The 23,628-nt window shown below is 49.8% G+C and overlaps 1 protein-coding gene across 1 annotated transcript in view; it reads left to right on the top strand.

The window, feature by feature from the left end:
• The window catches only part of GALNT4 (polypeptide N-acetylgalactosaminyltransferase 4), a 111,917-nt gene that overhangs the window by 62,943 nt on the left and 25,346 nt on the right, over window positions 1–23,628 (top strand). The window contains exons 6-7 of the mRNA XM_077269613.1: window positions 14,584–14,701; window positions 21,634–21,810. Of these exons, the coding sequence (XP_077125728.1) occupies window positions 14,584–14,701; window positions 21,634–21,810 (295 nt within the window). The remainder of the gene's footprint in view (window positions 1–14,583; window positions 14,702–21,633; window positions 21,811–23,628) is intronic.

The following is a 23,628-nucleotide window of genomic DNA, read 5'->3' as shown; positions in this document are numbered from 1 at the left end:
AGGGGATGAGTCAAGACATCACTCATTTGTAGCTTTCTGTTCTCAGCTACAAGTATCATCTGGCCAAATAGGTTTCTGTCAGCCTTCAAAATTACCTCCTTGCCAAGACCTTGTCTGCGTGTCTTCATTTGGATGTTAGAGAACGTTTTAAGTTTGTTCTTCGTCATCTTGTCATGAAACAATGTAGTTGGCTTATCGGTACCCAAACGCTCATCCTTGAATGTTTGATATGCATCCTCTCCTATACTGTATGCCCCTTGAAGGTCTTTGGCTACATCTGGTGGTGCTACAGTCGCTGTTGACAAACTGATAAGTTCACCATTATGCTCTTTGTTGAAGGGGTTCACCCAACCTGTCTCCAGCAGTTGAACGAAAGATTGGACATCGGCTTCATCTCTTCTAATCCTAGACACCTGTAGGTCTGAATGGCTGAAGTCAGTATATTGTTGGCCTACCAGGGCCCTCAGCTGCCTCAAGTACATACTGCGGTACTCTGATGTCAGGTAGAACCTGGAAACAGCTCCAACTTTGAGGCTGAAGCCTTTTGTGCCCCCTGGTGTCTGGGTGTCTTTGTTGATTGTCTCTTCAATGGTCTGGTCCACAGGAATTCGTCCAAAAGGATTCTTGCTACCGATCTGGACCGAAAAGCCACCTTGCATGAAGTATTCATGGACCTCTGGGTGTTCTATGGGCAGCCGAGACATTGTGGCATAGTAATAGGTTAGGTATCGGGCATAGTTGACCTTGTCATAGGCAAAACACCATGGTATCATCTGTCGGATTGCTCCTAGGTGAAGCATCCAGTTGCCTTCTCTTGAAGCTCGAACCAGGGCCAGCATGGTCTCGACCATGTCCAAGTATGACATCCAGAATGCTGAGAGTTGTTCATTTCTGAGGGTCTCAAGATAAACTTGAAAGAGCTTCAGGGTAAGTGTGCAAGATTCATTATCCAAGAGCTTTTCGAAGGATCCCTGCGACACACTGATGCGAAAGTTTGTGATGTTCTTCAGTGTTTCATCCAGATGGTGAAGGTCCCTTGCATGGTTTTCTTCTAGCCATGGAAGGAAGTTTTTCCATGCAAGCCTCATAAGTGCTTCATAGACCAGCTTGTGTAGTCTCACTGCTCTGTTGTACCTCCGGCCGTCCATCACTCCAGACACTGATCCTTCAGCGATTACACCGGATTCAACACACAGATCTCTAAGGCCTGCATCCTGAAATAGGTGTCAGCCTCTACAGAGGGAGATAGGAGCTCTGCAGAGAAGACCGGAGAGTCCTGTTCAGCACAGAACGTGTATGTGTCAGTGTGTGTGCGTGTGTTGGGGCACCTCAGGGTGTCTTCAAATGTGACATAGCCCCCTAGATTTCTTCCAGTAAAATTTGCACTCCAAAAGTCATTTGGCGCTCCTTCCCTTCCGAGGCCTGCCGTTCCCCAATACTGCAGTGTACGACAACATATCGGGTGTTGTTGTGTTCGGGAGAGATTGGTGAACAAATAGTGGGGTGCATTTTTTGCTGGTACACCTCTTAAAAATAAAAAAATGAGCCTAAAATGACACCTTCATGTAAAAAATGCACTTTTTCCATTTTCTCAACCAAGTGTTTCCAACTACTGTGAAACACTGGTTGGGTCAAAGTGGTCACTATACCCCCTAAAAGATTCCTTGGGGGTGTAGTTTCCAAAATAGGGTCACTTTTTGGGGTTTCCACTGTGGGGGTACCTCAGGCAGCCTTCAAATGTGACATGGCCCCCTAGATTTCTTCCAGTGAATCCGCCACCCAAAAACCACATAGCGCTCCTTCCGTGTTGAGCTGTGCTGTGTGCCCATACTTTAGTTTACGAGTACATGTGGGGTGTTTCTATAAACTGCAGAATTAGGGTAACCAAGTTTGGGTTTGCCGTTAACCCTTGCTAGGTTGCAGGTAAAATTGGATTACAATGTAATATCTGGAAAAAAAATGAAATTTTGAAATTTCGCCTTCATTCTGCTAAAATTCCTGTGGAACACCTAAAGGGTTAACAGTTTTTAAAAATGAGTTTTGAACAGCTTGAGGGGTGTAGTTTGCAAAATGGGGTAATTTATGGGTGGTTTCTGTTATGTAAGCCCCTTAAAGTGACTTCAGAAGTGACTTGGTCCTTTGAAAAGTGGGTTTTGCTGTAAATGTGAAAAATTGCGCATAAAACTATAAGCCCTATTACGTCGTAAAACAATAAGGTTTCATTTTCAAAATGATGCCAATATGAAGTAAACATGTGGGGAGTGTAAATTAATAACTATTATGGGGGGTATCAGTATTTTTGTAAAAAGCAGAGAATTTCAAAGTTAAAAAATTGCCGATTTTTCCAAAATTTCCGAATATTTAGCATTTTTTTATATAGAAAGGTAAAATATATTGACTCCCATTTAGCACTGACGTGAAGTACAATATGTCACGAGAAAACAATCTCAGAATGGCTTGGATAGGTGAAAGCGTTCCAAAGTTATTAGCCCATGAAGTGGCACAGGTCAGATTGGCTTAGGCACTTGGGTACAAATAGGCCTAGGGCTGAAGGGGTTAATAAGCTACGTATATGTAAGGGCTATCATATCAAAAAATAAACTACAGACATGCATCTACCTAAAAATACCAAAGAAAATTAGTCACTCCGGGTGGTACCGATATCTGGCCCGGCTCATGGACTACTGAACACGCTTCCTGAAGTAGTCAAAACGAAACATGCGTTGGGGCGGTGGGGACAGCGTGTTGCCAGTACATTGCCACGTTTAAATTAGTAAGTCTACCCCCTTACTTTTCACTTGCTTGAATAGACTTGTTTCAAGCCATTCTGTATGTATGGGTGCTAACCCATGTCTTTGCTGACTAGCACATTGCACTTTATCTCCATGCTTCTAAGGGTATATGCACACGTTGCAGATTTGCCTATGGAATTTTCTGCTCAAATTCAACATCTCTTGGCAGAAAACGCAGGTAAATATCGCCCGGATTTGATGCATTTTTTATGCGGATTTTCATGCGTTTTAAATAAATATCTATTATTTAACAAAAAAAAAAGAATTCTGATGTCGTTTTTTGTTCAACCTCTTCATTTACATGCTCCATTGAAGAATAATGTTTACACACACACAGGTAATAAATAGATACATCGATAGATGAAAGATAGAGCGATAGATATATATCGATAGATAGATCTGTAGATAGATTATAGATCTATAGATAGATCGATCTATATATCTATCGATAGATAGATATATTGATAGATATATATCTATCAATATATCTATCTTTATATCTATCTATCAATATATCTATCTTTATATCTATCTATAGATCTATCTATATATATCGGTATATCGATCTATAGATCTATCTAACTACCTATAGATAGATAGATAACTATATCTATAGATAGATGATAGATATATCTATAGATAGATGGATAATACCAAGCCTGATGTTTAGTAATAAACATAATAAAATGGTACATAGAGAGGTAAATAGACACACACACACACAAAATCTGTGTTAGGCCGGGGATCACACTTGCGAGAAACTCGCACAAGTCTCACACCTCAGTACCCGGCACTGCTGCCGACACTCGTACCAGAGCGTTCAGCTACATAGAAATACATGCAGCCGCACATGCCGTTCCCAAGTACCGGTGCAGTGACAGGTATTGAGGTGCGAGGCTCGTGCGAGTTTCTCGCAAGTGTGACCCCGGCCTTAAACGCAATATCTTTTCAATTTAAAATAAATAAAAAAATTTAAAAAATGGTGCTCTATTTTCTGCGCCAGAGAGGGAAAGCCGGCAACTGGGGGCCAATGTTTATAGCCTAGGAAGGGGTTAATACCCATGGATTTTCCCAGGCTATGAATATCAGCCCGCAGCTGTATATTTAGCCTTTACTGGCTATTAAAATAGGGGGACACCCCCCAAAAAAATGACGTGGGGTCCCCCTATAATTAGTAGCCAGAAAAGACTAGGCAGACAGCTGCGGGCTGATATTCATAGCCTAGGAAGGGACCATGGTTATTGCCCCCCCCCCCCTCCGGCTACAAACACCAGCTCACAACCACCCCAGAAATGGCGCATGTCTAATATGCACCAATTCCGGCACTTAGCCTCTCTCTATCCACTGCCCTGTAGTGGTGGCATATGGGGTAATATTTGTGGGGTTGATGTCACCTTTGTATTGTAAGGTGACATCAAGCCGGCTTAGTAATGGAGAGGTGTCAATAAGATACCTATCCATTACTAATCCTATAGTTGTGAAAGGGTTAAATTAACATACAGCAAGAATAAAGTATTTTAATTAAATAAAACACTACACAGTTTTCCCATATTTATCGTTCTGCTAATCCATGTGACGCCCTTGATCTCTGACTACAAAATGCAAATAAATGTATATAATTTATACAATGTGATTTTCTGGATTTTATTTTTGACTAGATGGCAGCCCGATTCTAAAGAATCGGGAGTCTAGAATCCATATATACTTTATTTATTCAAATGTAAGAATAATACAATTAATAAATAATAGTAAGAAAGAACAAAAAATGGCTGCACTCACCAGCTCTTGACAATTCTTGTTATTTAAGGTACAGTTACACAGGATCCATGAACATGCTTATGAGGGGAGTGATGAAAGACATCAGACAACAACTTTGGCAAATGCCACAACAACGGTTCTTTGCTTAAGAACAATAATGTAAATAATAAATAATATGTATCAATAACTATGTATATTGGTATGTTCTTTCTTGGCACAAATTGCAGGAAGTAGTATTCTAGGCAATTATATATTAGATGGGCATTTCCTGAAGGAAATACATGGTGCTTGAACAGCGCTACCAGCTTTACAGCAGCACTTTTCACACACGGGACTGGGGGGCGCGCTTACTTTTGCACCCGGGGCCGGGGGCGCGCTTACTTTTGCACCCGGGGGCGCACTTGCTTTTGCACCCGGGGGCGCACTTACTTTTGCACCCGGGGGCGCACTTACTTTTGCACCCGGGGGCGCACTTACTTTTGCACCCGGGGGCACGCTTACTTTTGGGGCCGCACTTACTTTTGGTGGGCGGGGCTCCTCGGCCTCCGATTTGGTTGGTGGGGCCCCTCGTCCTCCGATTTGGTGGGTGGGGACCCTCGGCCTCCGATTTGGTGGGCGGGGCCCCTCGGCCTCCGATTTGGTGGGCGGGGACCCTCGGCCTCCGATTTGGTGGCCGGGGACCCTCGGCCTCCAATTTGGTGGGCGGGGACCCTCGGCCTCCGATATGGTGGGCGGGGACCCTCGGCCTCCGATTTGGTGGGCGGGGACCCTCGGCCTCCGATTTGGTGGGCGGGGCCCCTCGGCCTCCGATTTGGTGGGCGGGGACCCTCGGCCTCCAATTTGGTGGGCGGGGACCCTCGGCCTCCGATATGGTGGGCGGGGCCCCTCGGCCTCCGATTTGGTGGGCGGGGACCCTCGGCCTCCGATTTGGTGGGCGGGGCCCCTCGGCCTCCGATGTGGTGGTCGGGGCCCCTCGGCCTCCGCTTTGGTGGGCGGGGCCGGGCCCCTCGGCCTCCGCTTTGGTGGGCGGGGCCGCTCGGCCTTCGATTTGTTGGGCGGGGCTCCTCGGCCTCCGATTTGGTTGGCGGGGCCCCTCGGCCTCCGATTTGGTTGGCGGGGCCCCTTATCCTCCGATTTGGTGGGCGGGGCCCCTTGGCCTCCGATTTGGTTGGTGGGGCCCCTCGGCCTCCGATTTGGATGGTGTGGACCCTCGGCCTCCGATTTGGTGGGCGGGGCCCCTCGGCCTCCGATTTGGTTGGCGGGGCCCCTCGGCCTCCGATTTGGTGGGCGGGGACTCGGCCTCCGATTTGGTGGGCGGGGACCCTCGGCCTCCGATTTGGTGGGCAGGGACCCTCGGCCTCCGATTTGGTGGGCGGGGACTCTCGGCCTCCGATTTGGTGGGCGGGGACCCTCGGCCTCCGATTTGGTGGGCAGGGACCCTCGGCCTCCGATTTGGTGGTCGGGGACCCTCGGCCTCCGATTTGGTTGGCAAAGCCCCTCGGCCTCCGATTTGGTTGGCGGGGTCCCTCTGCCTCCGATTTGGTGTGCAGGGCCCCTCGGCCTTCGATTCGGTGGGCGGGGCCCCTCGGCCTCCGATTTGGTTGGTGTGGACCCTCGGCCTCCTATTTGGTGGGCGGGGACCCTCGGCCTCCGATTTGGTGGGCGGGGACCCTCGGCCTCCGATTTGGTGGGCGGGGACCCTCGGCCTCCGATGTGGTGGGCGGGGCCCATCGGCCTCCGATGTGGTGGGCGGGGACCCCCGGCCTCCGATTTGGTGGGCGGGGCCCCCGGCCTCCGATTTGGTGGGCGGGGCCCCTCGGCCTCCGATTTGGATGGTGTGGACCCTCGGCCTCCGATTTGGTGGGCGGGGCCCCTCGGCCTCCGATTTGGTTGGCGGGGCCCCTCGGCCTCCGATTTGGTGGGCGGGGACTCGGCCTCCGATTTGGTGGGCGGGGACCCTCGGCCTCCGATTTGGTGGGCAGGGACCCTCGGCCTCCGATTTGGTGGGCGGGGACTCTCGGCCTCCGATTTGGTGGGCGGGGACCCTCGGCCTCCGATTTGGTGGGCAGGGACCCTCGGCCTCCGATTTGGTGGTCGGGGACCCTCGGCCTCCGATTTGGTTGGCAAAGCCCCTCGGCCTCCGATTTGGTTGGCGGGGTCCCTCTGCCTCCGATTTGGTGTGCAGGGCCCCTCGGCCTTCGATTCGGTGGGCGGGGCCCCTCGGCCTCCGATTTGGTTGGTGTGGACCCTCGGCCTCCTATTTGGTGGGCGGGGACCCTCGGCCTCCGATTTGGTGGGCGGGGACCCTCGGCCTCCGATTTGGTGGGCGGGGACCCTCGGCCTCCGATGTGGTGGGCGGGGCCCATCGGCCTCCGATGTGGTGGGCGGGGACCCCCGGCCTCCGATTTGGTGGGCGGGGCCCCCGGCCTCCGATTTGGTGGGCGGGGCCCCTCGGCCTCCGATGTGGTGGTTGGGGCCCCTCGGCCTCCGCTTTGGTGGGCGGGGCCGGGCCCCTCGGCCTCCGCTTTGGTGGGCGGGGCCGCTCGGCCTTCGATTTGTTGGGCAGGGCTCCTTGGCCTCCGATTTGGTTGGCGGGGCCCCTCGGCCTCCGATTTGGTTGGCGGGGCCCCTTATCCTCCGATTTGGTGGGCGGGGACTCTCGGCCTCCGATTTGGTGGGCGGGGACCCTCGGCCTCCGATTTGGTGGGCGGGGCCCCTCGGCCTCCGATGTGGTGGGCGGGGCCCCTCGGCCTCCGCTTTGGTGGGCGGGGCCAGACCCCTCGGCCTCAGCTTTGGTGGGCAGGACCGCTTGGCCTTCGATTTGGTGGGCGGGGCTCCTCGGCCTCCGATTTGGTTGGCGGGGACTCTCGGCCTCCGATTTGGTGGGCGGGGACCCTCGGCCTCCGATTTGGTGGGCGGGGACCCTCGGCCTCCGCTTTGGTGGGTGGAGCCCGTCGGCCTCCGATTTGGTGGGCGGGGCCCCTCGGCCTCCGATTTGGATGGTGTGGACCCTCGGCCTCCGATTTGGTGGGCGGGGACCCTCGGCCTCCAATTTGGTGGGCGGGACCCTCGGCCTCCGATTTGGTGGGTGGGGACCCTCGGCCTCCGATTTGGTGGGCGGGGACCCTCGGCCTCCGATTTGGTGGGCGGGGCCCCTCGGCCTCCGATGTGGTGGTCGGGGCCCCTCGGCCTCCGCTTTGGTGGGTGGGGCCGGGCCCCTCGGCCTCCGCTTTGGTGGGCGGGGCCGCTCGGCCTTCGATTTGGTGGGCGGGGCTCCTCGGCCTCCGATTTGGTTGGCGGGGCCCCTCGGCCTCCGATTTGGTTGGCGGGGCCCCTCGGCCTCCGATTTGGTGTGTGCTCTGCCTGGGGCCACTGCTCTGCCTGGGGCCCCATATGCTGCCTGGGGCCCCTGTGCTCTGCCTGGGGCCCCATATGCTGCCTGGGGCCCCTGTGCTCTGCCTGGGGCCCCATGTTCTGCCTGGGGCCCCTGTGCTCTGCCTGGGGCCACTGTGCTCTGCCTGGGGCCCCATATGCTGCCTGGGGCCCCTGTGCTCTGCCTGGGGCCCCATAGGCTGCCTGGGGCCCCTGTGCTCTATCTGGGACCACTGTGCTCTGCCTGGGGCCCCATATGCTGCCTGGGGCCCCTGTGCTCTGCCTGGGGCCCCTGTGCTCTGCCTGGGGCCACATGTTCTGCCTGGGGCCACTGTGCTCTGCCTGGGGCCCCATAGGCTGCCTGGGGCCCCTGTGCTCTGCCTGGGACCACTGTGCTCTGCCTGGGGCCCCATATGCTGCCTGGGGCCCCTGTGCTCTGCCTGGGGCCACTGTGCTCTGCCTGGGGCCCCATATGCTGCCTGGGGCCCCTGTGCTTTGCCTGGGGCCCCATATGCTGCCTGGGGCCCCTGTGCTCTGCCTGGGGCCCCTGTGCTCTGCCTGGGGCCCCATGTTCTGCCTGGGGCCCCTGTGCTCTGCCTGGGGCCCTTGTGCTCTGCCTGGGGCCCCATGTTCTGCCTGGGGCCACTGTGCTCTGCCTGGGGCCCCATAAGCTGCCTGGGGCCCCTGTGCTCTGCCTGGGACCACTGTGCTCTGCCTGGGGCCCCATATGCTGCCTGGGGCCACTGTGCTCTGCCTGGGGCCCCATATGCTGCCTGGGGCCACTGTGCTCTGCCTGGGGCCCCATATGCTGCCTGGGGCCCCTGTGCTCTGCCTGGGGCCCCATATGCTGCCTGGGGCCCCTGTGCTCTGCCTGGGGCCCCTGTGCTCTGCCTGGGGCCCCATGTTCTGCCTGGGGCCCCTGTGCTCTGCCTGGGGCCACTGTGCTCTACCTGGGGCCCCATATGCTGCCTGGGGCCCCATATGCTGCCTGGGGCCCCTGTGCTCTGCCTGGGGCCCCTGTGCTCTGCCTGGGGCCCCATGTTCTGCCTGGGGCCCCTGTGCTCTGCCTGGGGCCCCATAAGCTGCCTGGGGCCCCTGTGCTCTGCCTGGGACCACTGTGCTCTGCCTGGGGCCCCATATGCTGCCTGGGGCCCCTGTGCTCTGCCTGGGGCCACTGTGCTCTGCCTGGGGCCCCATATGCTGCCTGGGGCCCCTGTGCTCTGCCTGGGGCCTCATATGCTGCCTGGGGCCCCTGTGCTCTGCCTGGGGCCCCTGTGCTCTGCCTGGGGCCCCATGTTCTGCCTGGGGCCCCTGTGCTCTGCCTGGGGCCCCATAAGCTGCCTGGGGCCCCTGTGCTCTGCCTGGGACCACTGTGCTCTGCCTGGGGCCCCATATGCTGCCTGGGGCCCCTGTGCTCTGCCTGGGGCCCCTGTGCTCTGCCTGGGGCCCCATGTTCTGCCTGGGGCCCCTGTGCTCTGCCTGGGGCCCCATAAGCTGCCTGGGGCCCCTGTGCTCTGCCTGGGGCCACTGTGCTCTGCCTGGGGCCCCATATGCTGCCTGGGGCCCCTGTGCTCTGCCTGGGGCCTCATATGCTGCCTGGGGCCCCTGTGCTCTGCCTGGGGCCCCTGTGCTCTGCCTGGGGCCCCATGTTCTGCCTGGGGCCCCTGTGCTCTGCCTGGGGCCCCATAAGCTGCCTGGGGCCCCTGTGCTCTGCCTGGGACCACTGTGCTCTGCCTGGGGCCCCATATGCTGCCTGGGGCCCCTGTGCTCTGCCTGGGGCCCCTGTGCTCTGCCTGGGGCCCCATATGCTGCCTGGGGCCCCTGTGCTCTGCCTGGCGCCTCATATGCTGCCTGGGGCCCCTGTGCTCTGCCTGGGGCCCCTGTGCTCTGCCTGGGGCCCCATGTTCTGCCTGGGGCCCCTGTGCTCTACCTGGGGCCCCATATGCTGCCTGGGGCCCCTGTGCTCTGCCTGGGGCCCCATATGCTGCCTGGGGCCCCTGTGCTCTGCCTGGGGCCCCTGTGCTCTGCCTGGGGCCCCATGTTCTGCCTGGGGCCCCTGTGCTCTGCCTGGGGCCACTGTGCTCTGCCTGGGGCCCCATATGCTGCCTGGGGCCCCTGTGCTCTGCCTGGGGCCCCATATGCTGCCTGGGGCCCCTGTGCTCTGCCTGGGGCCACTGTGCTCTGCCTGGGGCCCCATAGGCTGCCTGGGGCCCCTGTGCTCTGCCTGGGACCACTGTGCTCTGCCTGGGGCCCCATATGCTGCCTGGGGCCCCTGTGCTCTGCCTGGGGCCCCATAGGCTGCCTGGGGCCCCTGTGCTCTGCCTGGGGCCACTGTGCTCTGCCTGGGGCCCCATATGCTGCCTGGGGCCCCTGTGTTCTGCCTGGGGCCCCTGTGCTCTGCCTGGGGCCACTGTGCTCTGCCTGGGGCCCCATATGCTGCCTGGGGCCACTGTGCTCTGCCTGGGGCCCCATATGCTGCCTGGGGCCCCTGTGCTCTGCCTGGGGCCCCATATGCTGCCTGGGGCCCCTGTGCTCTGCCTGGGGCCCCTGTGCTCTGCCTGGGGCCCCATGTTCTGCCTGGGGCCCCTGTGCTCTGCCTGGGGCCACTGTGCTCTACCTGGGGCCCCATATGCTGCCTGGGGCACCTGTGCTCTGCCTGGGGCCCCATATGCTGCCTGGGGCCCCTGTGCTCTGCCTGGGGCCCCTGTGCTCTGCCGGGGGCCCCATATGCTGCCTGGGGCCCCTGTGCTCTGCCTGGGGCCCCTGTGCTCTGCCTGGGGCCCCATGTTCTGCCTGGGGCCCCAGTGCTCTGCCTGGGGCCACTGTGCTCTACCTGGGGCCCCATATGCTGCCTGGGGCCCCTGTGCTTTGCCTGGGGCCCCATATGCTGCCTGGGGCCCCTGTGCTCTGCCTGGGGCCCCTGTGCTCTGCCTGGGGCCCCATGTTCTGCCTGGGGTCCCTGTGCTCTGCCTGGGGCCACTGTGCTCTGCCTGGGGCCCCATATGCTGCCTGGGGCCCCTGTGCTCTGCCTGGGGCCCCATATGCTGCCTGGGGCCCCTGTGCTCTGCCTGGGGCCACTGTGCTCTGCCTGGGGCCCCATAGGCTGCCTGGGGCCCCTGTGCTCTGCCTGGGACCACTGTGCTCTGCCTAGGGCCCCATATGCTGCCTGGGGCCCCTGTGCTCTGCCTGGGGCCCCATATGCTGCCTGGGGCCCCTGTGCTCTGCCTGGGGCCCCATATGCTGCCTGGGGCCCCTGTGCTCTGCCTGTGGCCCCATATGCTGCCTGGGGCCCCTGTGCTCTGCCTGGGGCCCCTGTGCTCTGCCTGGGGCCCCTGTGCTCTGCCTGGGGCCACTGTGCTCTGCCTGGGGCCCCATATGCTGCCTGGGGCCCCTGTGCTCTGCCTGGGGCCCCATATGCTGCCTGGGGCCCCTGTGCTCTGCCTGGGGCCCCATATGCTGCCTGGGGCCCCTGTGCTCTGCCTGGGGCCCCATGTTCTGCCTGGGGCCCCTGTGCTCTGCCTGGGGCCACTGTGCTCTGCCTGGGGCCCCATATGCTGCCTGGGGCCCCTGTGCTCTGCCTGGGGCCCCATATGCTGCCTGGGGCCCCTGTGCTCTGCCTGGGGCCACTGTGCTCTGCCTGGGGCCCCATAGGCTGCCTGGGGCCCCTGTGCTCTGCCTGGGACCACTGTGCTCTGCCTGGGGCCCCATATGCTGCCTGGGGCCCCTGTGCTCTGCCTGGGGCCACTGTGCTCTGCCTGGGGCCCCATATGCTGCCTGGGGCCCCTGTGCTCTGCCTGGGTGTAGGACACTGGTGACGTCACTTATCTCCGGACATTAGCTCCGGACATTAGCTCCGGACAAAGCCACGGAAGTTGGCACAAATTGCAGGAAGTAGTATTCTAGGCAATTATATATTAGATATTCTATCTCTCAATGTTAAAATTAATTCTACCCTTAAAATTATAGACTGTTCATGTCTTTGTCAGTGGGCAAACTTACATAATCAGCAAGGGATCAAATACTTATTTCCCCCACTGTATATAAGATATCGCGCATGTAGAAACTGTATGCTAAAACAGGTTTCTGTAGTCAGAAAGGAAGCTATTTTTACATACAGGAGGGTGGCAAGTGTAACCAATATGAAAAACATACTGACTGAGTGACTTTCTGTGGAGAGTGGGAGGAAACCCTTTGCTAGTAGCTATAGCAAATGCACACAACTATGACTACAACTTGCAAACTGGCGAGGACCGTTTTGGGTCTTAACACACCTATGTTTTGACAATCTCTTATTTTTGGGATGATTTTAATCCGTTCTAGTATTTCTTTTTATGTATTTTTATATCTTCACCTTTTTGTAAAGAGTATTACATGCATGCAAGTCCTGTAGTCATTTATGCTGTACGAGCAGGTGACTACAGCTGGAATAAGTTTCTCCCTTGGTTTGCTGCCTTCTTCTCTGAGATCAACAAGCTGCCTTTCCGGTTTTACTTGTCAAGCTGACACTAGCACTAACTAAAGATATCCAAGATGTTTAATGACAGATTTGTTACTCGCTTGTATCCAAGCGCAACAAAGCTCTTTGCTTTCTTTTATCTCTGAGATGAGTATTGGATGTGGTATTCACTTAATTATGTTGTCAGTACAGAATATCTTTCATTACTTAACTGTAATTATACCTGTTATGTTTCCCGAAATAGACTATTAGGTCTAAATTTGTAATTAGCACAGTACTTAAAGTTGTGCAACAGTTTTAATGTTACTTGCTGGCAGTATTATACAATTGGCGTGCAGCATTTATATCTTGTAAAATGCTCTTGTGTAACATACATTGTAATTTCTCTTCTACATACGGTAAGTTGATGGTATCCACTGATTATGCTATAAGTGACATTTTGATCTCTAGACCCACACTAATCCATAGGGTCAGTATCTTTTTAAAGGGGTTTTCCAGGAATAAAAATAACTACAGGAAATGTATTTTTATGAAAAAAAATAATTAAAAATAAAATCATAAATACTTTTAATTACCAAATCTTGCTTGCTTTGTCTAGGGAGGTACTCACTATACAGTTAAAACCATCACCATCTTGTTACAATGACAAACTTGTGTTAGAATTTTAATAGGACAGGTGCCCAGAGGGTGGGATACTATAATATGTAATACAGTACAGACCAAAAGTTTCTCATTTAAAGATTTTTCTGTATTTTTATGACTATGAAAATTGTACATTCACACAGAAGGCATCAAAACTATGGATTAACACATGTGGAATTATATACTTAACAAAAAAGTGTGAAACAACTGAAAATATGTCTTATATTCTAGGTTCTTCAAAGTAGCCACCTTTTGCTTTGATGACTGCTTTGCACACTCTTGGCATTCTCTTGTGGATTTCGGATTTATATCCGAAACGTTGCCACGCCGTACAGGCATTAAAAGCCCACTTTTTTCTATTTTTTGTGTGCTGTTTTCCTTTTTTTTTCTCTTATGATTGAAGCCATTGGACCATTGGTTAGGAAAGCTTTGCACTACAATTGTGGCAATATGATGCTGTTCTGATTTTGTTATATATACATTTTTATTTTATTTTTTTAATTTTTATATTTTTATTTTTAATTTTTCTTCCCTGAAGTGATGGTTTTCTTTCCAAGCCAATAAAAAGACCCCTGGAAGATGATGTTTTTATTCAAACTTTTCACTAAACACATCCGCAAGACACGGAAACGGGTTAGAAGCATGTGAGTTCCCCTTGATCTTTATGACAGAGTCTGATCTGAGAATGCTGTGAATCTTATGGATCTCATTTTTGGATCCATTGATTTTTCACGGATGTATGAATAGATCCATTCAACTATATGGTCTGTGTGCTGTCCAATAAAAAAAAATTGTTCAATATTTGCAGCAGAAAAATTATTACAAATACTGAAGTGTTAACACGCAATTTTGTCTGCATTTTTGATGCATATTTTTTTTCCCCTGTTCATTTGAATGGGTGAAAAACGCTGCAAACACAGAAAGAATGAACCAGCTGCAGATTAGAAACTGCTTCAAATCTGTGAGGAGAAAATCGGCAGCATGTGCACGAGAGTTCTGAAAATTAACTCACTTTGCTGGTTCATTAAAAAGCTGTGTTTTTTTTGTTTGTCAGGGGAGAGGAGAAATTTTGTCAAAAATGCAGCTTGTGGACATATCCTTAATCTTTTTTTCTATTTGAAAGGAAGGTTTACTTGTACACATCATATAACGTCAAGACACGGATCATATTATAGCCCCATTGAAGTGAATGGAAAATGCTAATGATTTAAAGTGAGAACATTAAAGGTCCCAGGTCTTGGAGTACAGTGCCCTCCACACCCTTGCATTTATAGAATGTCGCAGAAAGTTAAAGAAAATTCTTATTGCAAGACCATGATGTCAAATGCAGATGCTGACTGTAGAGCAAATGGGTTGTGCATTTCTTACAGTATAACATAGTTCCACTTTTCAAGGGAATTGTTATAGCCTGACAATTTAGTTTTTAGAAAAAGTAATCACATTATTGAAGCCATATTTCCAAAGCCAACACATCAGATGCCATTTATTTTTGTGCCTAGTTTGGAGTGTGTTAATTTTCTATGTTTTTAATTTCATGTAAATCTTATGTTTTCGTTCTTTTAGGTCTCCAACTATGGCTGGTGGACTGTTTGCTGTAAGCAAGAAATATTTTGAATACCTTGGCACTTATGACATGGGCATGGAAGTCTGGGGTGGTGAAAACTTGGAGCTTTCGTTCAGAGTATGTATTAGTGTAAACCTATTAGTCTTGAGCAAAATGTCATGTATTTAGTCCTCATCGCGTTCTCTCCAGAATACAAGTGCTTTAAACTTGTGGAATGTAGTCTGCTGTAGTATTCTGCGACTTTTGTAATTGAGCACAGGCTACTTGGAAGATGGGGGGGCATGAAGGTTTGTTTTAAGAGAAACCTGTCACATGATTCATTCCGTATGAATCAGAAAGTACCTCATGCATTACAAACCTATGTGTTTTAACCCATTCACAACATGCGCCGTACATGTATTGCACATGTTGTGTTTCCCCCTTTGATGTGGTCTCCGACACTGAACCCACATCCTTCCTGGCAAATGTCAGCTGATCTCATTAGCTGACGTGCCCCTAACAGCCACGGGTGGAATCGCAATCCATCCGCGGCTATTAATCTGTTAAATTCTGCTGTCAATCTCTGATTGCGCCGGAAATATGTCACTAATCCCGCCCGTCGGCGCCTGTGTCACATGACCGCTGGTTGCTGATGGTTTGGCATGACAACCTGGGATCTGTAGCAGACCCCTGTGGTTATCATTGCCAGATTGCCCAGCGTCCGGCGTTCATAGCAAGTGAGCATTTCTGCTCTATGTAGCAAAAGCGATCGGATGATCACAGCGTCTAGTCTTCCATAGAGACTATTGAAGCATGAGTAAAGTAAAAAAAAAAAAAAAAAAAAAATGTTTTTAAAAATGTTAAATATAAAAGTTCAAATCATCCCCCATTCAAAATAAAACAATAAAAAAAAAATTGAAAATACACATGTTTGGTATCGCCGCTTTCAGAATTGCCAGATCTATGAAGATATAAAAAGAATTAATCCGATCGGTAAACGGTGAAGTGAAAAAAGTAAAAACTCCAGAATTAGGTTTTTTGGTCGCCACAACATTGCATTAAAATGCAATAATGAGCTATCAAAAGATCGTATCTACACCAAAATGGTATTGGTAAAAAACGTCAGCTCAGCACCCAAAAAATAAGCCCTCACCCGGCCCCAGATCACGAAAATTATGCAATTTTTTTTTTTCAATAAAAAAAACAACCTATACATGTTTGGTATCTACAAACTCGCAATGACCTAGAGAATCATAATGGCAGGTCAGTTTTAGCATGTGATGAACATGGTAAAAAAAAAAACTGTTGTGGAATTGCACTTTTTTGCAATTTCACCGCACTTTGAATTTTATTCCTGTTTTCCAGTACAAACAGACGCGAAAAATGAAAATGGGCTGCGGCGTGAAGGGGTTAATCTGAAATTCTATGTTGAAAGTGCAAAGAGATCAAGGTGAATGTCCAAGAGGCATGTCCCCTGTCTCCTCTCTGCCTGCTCAGCAAGATTGATGAATTTCTACCTAGCTAGTGGGGACACCTCTTGGACTAGTCACCTTTTGCACTAGTTTACTTGTCCCCAGTTGCACTTTCAACTATGTTTGTAATGAGGGAGCTGATCTCAGATTTCATGTTGGTAATGGTTCTGACAGCATGAATAATGTGACCGGTCTCGTGATGTGATGTGGTAGTCTGACATTTTTACAGAGAATGTGATAAGAAGAATAAAAAAAATCGCTAAACTCTAGGAGCCTCATCTAGCGAGGTGTTTGAAACCACAAAATCTTTACACAACTCTGAGTTGTACAAAATTCTTGCTTTTTTTGACGTTTTTACTGCAGTTTTGTAAAAGTGGGTGGAGTTGTAAATTATGCCATAAATGTACTGCAAGTTCACTGCTGCTTAAAAGTAGAAAAGAAAGCCAGGGTGGGTTTTTCTCATGACACAATACACCATACACTGCAGAAAAAAAGCATACAAGGCTGTTGTCCACAAAGGAAGCCTTTCCTAGAGCCCATGTATAAAAAAAGCTGAAAAATATGAAGACTACTGGAAATCCATGCTCTGAAGTGAGGAAACCAAGATCAATGTATTTGGAACTGATGGCTTCAAAACTGTACTGCTCTATATTGAAACAGAAAATGCTACCATCACTCCATGCCCTTGGTAGACGTGCACTTTTTCAGCATCACAATGATCCAAAACACTTCTGTTGTATTTATGAAGAACAACAATTTGAAAGTGATTATGTAGCCAAGTATGTCTCGTGATCTGAACCCAACCGAATACTTATAGGGAATTCTAAAGAGACAAGTTCAACATCACGCTACATCCAGTATTCAGACTCTAAGGCTACTTTCACACTTGCGTTTTTTGCAATCCTTCGCAATCCATCATTTTGGGCAAAAAACGGATCCTGCAAATGTGCTCGCAGGATGAGTTTTTTGCCCATAGACTAGTATTAGCGACGGATGGCCACACTTCGCATCCGTCGTGCGACGGATCCGTCGTGTTTTGGCGGACCGTCGTCACAAACAAAGTTCAATGTAACTTTTTTTGTCCGTCGCGTCCGCCATTTTCTACTGCGCATGCGCGGCCAAAACTCCGCCCCCTCCTCCCCGGACTTCAGAATGGGCAGCGGATGCGTTGAAAAACTGCATCCGCTGACCACGTCGTGCACAAATTTCACAACGTGCGTCAGTACGTCAGCACGACGCATAGCGGCGGGCCCGTACTGACACAAGTGTGAAAGTAGCCCAAGAGGTTGTATGGAAAAAGATAATGTTGCAAAATGTCACCAACTTACTCATTATGTGCTTAAAAATCTTGGTGCTGTCCTTAAAAATCATCGAGGTCATACAAAATTCTACATGTACTTTGTTTTGATATTGGGTGTACTTATTTTTGCATCAAACTAATTTGAGTAAAACTATTTGTCATTTTAAAATTTCGGAAATTGTTCTTGTGTTTAGTGATATATTGATTAAAATTACTTTTCAAAGGGAGGTGTACTCATTTATGCTGAGGTGTGTGTGTGTATGGATCGATAGAGGTGTGTGTATATAGATACACTGCAGAAAAAAAAGGTACCGTATATTAAGCTGACCCTTTAGATGAATTTCCTTATGAGTCCAGGAAATCTGGAGCACGGATTCGCGTCTCTGCCAGACGCCTAGAGATGCACATGTGGAAAAAAGGGAATCCAGCTCCAAGAGATAAAATCACTTAACCTTTAATAGTATTCATTTAAAATAGAAATAGACTATAGGACATACAAAAACCGGATATACCAGAAGGAGAGTGCCTGTGTAAACTGTACGTGTTTCGAACACACAAGTGCTCTTAGTCTCTCTGTGTTCAAAACGCGTACAGTTTACACAGTCACTCTCCTTCCGGTATATCCGGTTTTTGTATGTCTTATAGCCTATTTCTATTTTAAATGAATACTATTAAAGGTAAGTGATTTTATCTTGGAGCTGGATTCCCTTTTTCCCACATGTGCATATAGATACACTGCTGATTTTGAAAGTTTTCCCACCTACAAAGGGTGGAGAGACAGTATCTAAAAAAAAAATAAAAAATCACATGTTATGATTTTTAAATATTACATTTGCATTGTATTGCATTAAGTAAGTATTTGATCACCTACCGACCAACAAGAATTCTGGCTCTCACAGACCTGTTAATTGTTCTTTAAGAGGCCCTCCTACTCTGCACTCATTACCTGTATTAATTGCACCTGTTTGAGGTCATTACCTGTAAAAGACACCTGTCCACACAATCAATCACACTCCAACCTCTCCACCATGACCAAGACCAAAGAGCTATAATAGGGCACCAGGGACAAAATTGTAGACTTGCACAAGGCTGGGATGGTCTACAGGACAAATCGGCAAGTTAGCTTGGTGAGAAGGCAACACCTGTTGGTACTGGAGTGCCCCTGTTAGGGCAATGGGGTACTCGGAGCCGGGCCCTTCGGTTCTCGGTGGGGATGTCACTGTGGCTGACCCGGTCCGTGGCCCTAGGGGCGTCCGTTGTAAAATGGGGGAAAGGTCTTTAAAGGGATAATGTTCGTGACGCCACCTGTGGTATTCGGTCAGGGTGACCGACGCTGCTGTGAGGGGTCCACTGGGGTGATGTTATGGCAGCTAGATGTTATACCTTCCCACAGGTGAAGTGTATCCCCAGGGCTTCCCAGAGTGTAGATGGTGAATGGTGTGAGGCGCAGTGAAGAACGAGGACACAAAGTTGCAGTCTCTTTACCTTTACTGAAGGCTTCAGCATCCACAGTCCAGGGTACAGACCACAGGGTAGGCAGAGTCCGGCTGGTCTGAAGGCAAATCCAGAGTCCCCTTATCAGTAGCCTTCCTCTAGCACCTGGGTGTTGTAGTACCTCCCTGCTGAGCTTCTTGGTAAGGTCCTCACAACTATTGTAGATGTTAAGTCTCTTTCTCTCTGTCCCCCTGATGGATAGGATAGGACAAACCCATATGACTGATGGCCTGAGGCTTTTTACAGGGACTCTATCATGCCCCAGTCCCAACAAGTTGCCACCGTGCCTCCTGGGTATAAGGTCGGGCAGCTAACGTGGAATTAACTGTTCTGCCAGTCTCTGAAGTAAAGCGTAGAGATCCTTACTCCCTCGGTGTTCTGGCTACCGGGATTCCTGCGCCTCAGAAGGAGGCAGCCTTTTACAGGGCAGAATTCCTCCTGGATTCTTCTCCTTTTGCTATGACTTCGTTTCTCACTCACTGCAATACAGTTCCTTTCCAATGTCTCTTTCTTAGGATGCTGCCGCACATGGGGCAGGCACAGCTCCGTGGCCTTCTGTCTAGGCCTCTGACAGGATCCCACCCCTGTCAGGGTCCCACTACCTGAGGGGAGCCCAGATAGCAGCTCACTGGGTGAAGCCCAGCTCGCTTCTGCCTAACTTCCTGTCCAAACCACCAGTTTTACCTAATTGTGAGGAGTGCCCTAATAGATAGGAGAGTAGCTCCCCCTGGCAGCCTGGAGTGTGAAGTGTGTTGTGTGGTTTGTGATACCTGGTAAAGAGATCTCCTTTATTGCCTTCAGACGTAATATCAATCAACCTGGTGGAAGAACGACATTACTGCAATGACCAGGACTCTGGGGCGCTGCAGTACACTTATTAGAAAATGGAAGAAACACGAGATGACTGTTAATCTTCCTCGTTCTGAGGCTCCATGCAAGATCTCACCTCGTGGGGTAAGGATGATTCTGAAAAATTTCAGGAATCAGCCCAGAACTACATGGGAGGACCTTGTCACTGACCTGAAGGAAGCTGGGACCACAGTCTCAAACGTTACTGTTAGTAACACACTATTACCATCATAGATTGAAATCCTGCAGGGCACGCACGGTCCCCCTGCTCACGCTAGCACATGTCCAGGCCCGTATGAAGTTCGCCAGTGACCATCTAGATGATCTAGAGGAGGCGTAGTAGAAGGTCACGTGGTCAGATGAGGCCAAAATAGAAATTTTTGTTATCAACTCCACTCGTCGTGCTTCGAGGAAGATGAAGGATGAGTATAACCCCAAGAACTCGGTCCCAACCATGAAGCATTGTGGGGGAAACATCATACTTTGGGGTTGTTTTTCTGCAAAGGGTACAGGACGACTGCACTGTATTGAAGGGAGGATGGATGTGCTCAAGTTTCACGAGATTTTGGCCAGCAACCTCCTTCCCTCAGTAAGGCTATTGAAGATGGGTCGTGGCTGGGTCCGAAACACACAGCCAGGGCAACTAAGGAGTGACACCGTAAAAGCATTTCAAGCTCCTGGAGAGGCCTAGCCAGTCTCCAGATCTGAACCCAATAAAAAAATCTTTGAAGGGAGGTGAGACTGGAAGGATATAATTTACAGACCTCTCCATTCTTTGTAGGTGGAAAAACATGCAAAATTGGCAGTGATCGAATATTTATTTTCCCCAGTGTGTATGTGTTTGTATGTGTATGTAGCTCCATATTTGTTTTATTGTATATGATATATTGTTACATGTTTGGGCTTTGTGTCGAACATATTTTGGGACATTGCCTTTGGGCCTTATGTTTGATGCATACTTAAGGGAAATGAGATATACATCAGAACAAAGAAACAAGAGCTTTAGATTCCCAAATGTAACTATGTAGAAATAAAATAAATAATTATTAATGTCAAGCAAATTTCTGTAGAAAATGTATATAACTTTATTAGTATTTTAAATACAAGCAAGACAAACCAGTGCACATAATAAAATCAGGAAAGTACTGGACAGATCTAATGAACAATGATGTAACCTGGCAGTGGTAGGCAATCCATATAATAGAGGCACTCAAAAATGTATAAAATATGTACCCAGTAGAAATAAAGTGCCAAAAGTGCATATGTATCAAGAAGCAGCAGCGAAACGCGCGTTGGGGCATCTGTGCAGTTGGTTATGGCATCCATGGGTAAGATATGCCTATCTTTGATACATATGCACTTTTGGCACTTTATCTCTAGCTCCATAGGAATATGGTAATTTTGCCATACGCTATACTTAATAGTGAGCTTGTTCCTTTGATAGGTGTTACATTTCTCGCCCATCTACATTAGGTTCTTATTAGGCTACTCTTTTCTCTATATGCATGTGATGTCATGTTACCCAGTTTAACATATTTTCTACTGGGTACATATTTTATACATCTTTGAGTGCCTCTATTATATGGATTGCCTACCACTGCCAGGTTGCCTCATTGTTCATTAGATCTGTCCAGTACTTTCCTGATTTTATTATGTGAACTGGTTTGTCTTGCTTGTATTTAAAATACTAATCAAGTTATATACATTTTATACAGAAATTTGCTTGACATTAGTAATTATTTATTTTATTTCTACATAGTTACATTTGGGAATCTAAAGCTCTTGTTTCTTTGTTCTGATGTATATCTCATAGCTCTATCAGAGTATTCCTCAAAAATATGGTCATTTTATATTATCAGCTCTGGTATGCCATTATACTTAAGGGAAATGTAGGCAAAGCCTTAATGTGACTTGACCACCTGATATTTCTTTCATATGCCTTTTGCCCTTTTTAGGTTTGGCAGTGTGGTGGGACTCTTGAGATCCACCCATGTTCCCATGTTGGACATGTTTTTCCCAAAAAAGCCCCTTATGCTAGACCAAATTTTCTACAGAATACTGCTCGTGCTGCAGAAGTGTGGATGGATGGCTATAAGGAGCATTTCTACAACAGAAACCCTCCAGCTAGAAAGGTATGGGTAAATTATTACGTAGTTCTCAAATATGCTTCGCTTCTCACATGTATAAAGACCTTTATCTTATAACTAGATAGTGGCCCAATTCTAACACATCTGGTATTCTAGAATATGTATGTAGTTTATTTATGAAGTTTTCAGAATAATGCAATTTATAGACAGGATTTGGCCGGCCGGGCACGACCAATTGGCAAAGCATGGTTCAAATTCCGCGCCAATTCGCTGCCGGACTGCTCCTGTCACTGATTGGTCACGCCCGGCCGGCCGTGAACAATCAGTGAAGCCAGGGCCGGCTCCAGGTTTTTGAGGGCCCTGGGCGAAAGAGTCTCAGTGGGCCCCCCTCTTTAACACGTACCACAATTCATGATGCACAAATACAGCAGAGAAATATACCACAGCCAAGTAGCATATAGCACAGCCAAGTAGTATATAGCACAGCCCACGTAGTATATGGCACAGCCCAGGCAGTATATAGCGCAGCCCACGCAGTATATAGCACAGCCCATGCAGTGTGTAACACAGCCCACGTAGTACATAGCACAGCCCACGTAGTATATAACAGCCCACGCAGTGTATAACAGCCCACATAGTATATAGCACAGCCCACGCAGTGTATATCACAGCCCACGTAGTATATAACACAGCCCACATAGTATATAACACAGCCCACGTAGTATATAGCACAGCCACGTAGTATATTGCCCAGCCATGTACATTGCACAGCTACTTAGTATATAGCACATCCCACGTAGTATATAACACAGCCACGTAGTATATAGCACAGCTCACGTAGTATATAGCACAGCTCACGCAGTATATAACTGTTATAATCCTGGTGGTAGGATCTCAAACTGACCTGACACATATACCCTGAATATATAGGACAAGTTCTGGAGATGTGGAAGCTATACTGACCGCAATCCTGATCCTATCCAAACACACTAAAGGCAGCTGTGGACCGTTACCTGAAAACCTAGACGCCTCGTCACAGCCTGAGAAACTGACTAACCCCTAGAGAGAAAGCAAAGACCTCACTTGCCTCAGAGAAATATCCCCAAAGTATTAGATAGCCCCCCACAAATAATAACGGTGAGTTAAGGGGAAAACACAAACGTAGAGATGAAACAGGTTTAGCAAATGAGGCCCGCTAATACTAGATAGGCAGATAATAGATAGGTGTCTGTGCGGTCAGTACAAAAACTATCAAAAGTAAACCACGCAGAGAATACAAGAACCCCCACACCGACTCACGATGTGAGGGGCGCACTCTGCACCCCAGAACTAACCAGCAAGCAAAAAATCACATAAAAGCAAGCTGGGCTGAACTCATAATATAATGAGAAACGTTTTCAAGGAAATAATGAGAAACTGAACAAGCAAACTTAGCTTCTCATAGCAGGAGACTGGTCACAAGGAATATTCAGGAGAGCACAGGATCAGGACTGAATACACCGACAGCAGGCGACAAGTAAAGGTCCAGGTGAGTTAAATAGGCCCAGCCTAGCAGGAGATGAAACAGCTGAGCCCAGCCAAGACCAGCCATATCGCTAAAGGCCACCAGAGGGAGCCCAAGAACAAACTCACACAGTACCACTCATGACCACAGGAGGGAGCCCGAGAACGGAATTCACAACAGTACCCCCCCCTTGAGGAGGGGTCACCGAACCCTCACCAGAGCTCCCAGGCCGATCCGGACGAGCCAAATGAAAGGCACGAACCAAATCGGCCGCATGGACATCGGAGGCGACAACCCAGGAATTATCCTCCTGACCATAACCCTTCCATTTCACTAAGTACTGAAGCCTCCGTCTCGAA

Source organism: Ranitomeya variabilis, chromosome 6, assembly GCF_051348905.1.
Source record: "Ranitomeya variabilis isolate aRanVar5 chromosome 6, aRanVar5.hap1, whole genome shotgun sequence".
In the NCBI taxonomy this organism is placed as follows: domain Eukaryota; kingdom Metazoa; phylum Chordata; class Amphibia; order Anura; family Dendrobatidae; genus Ranitomeya; species Ranitomeya variabilis.
The sequence above is the reverse complement of the archived record's forward strand: the minus strand, read 5'-3'. Positions and strand labels throughout refer to the sequence as shown.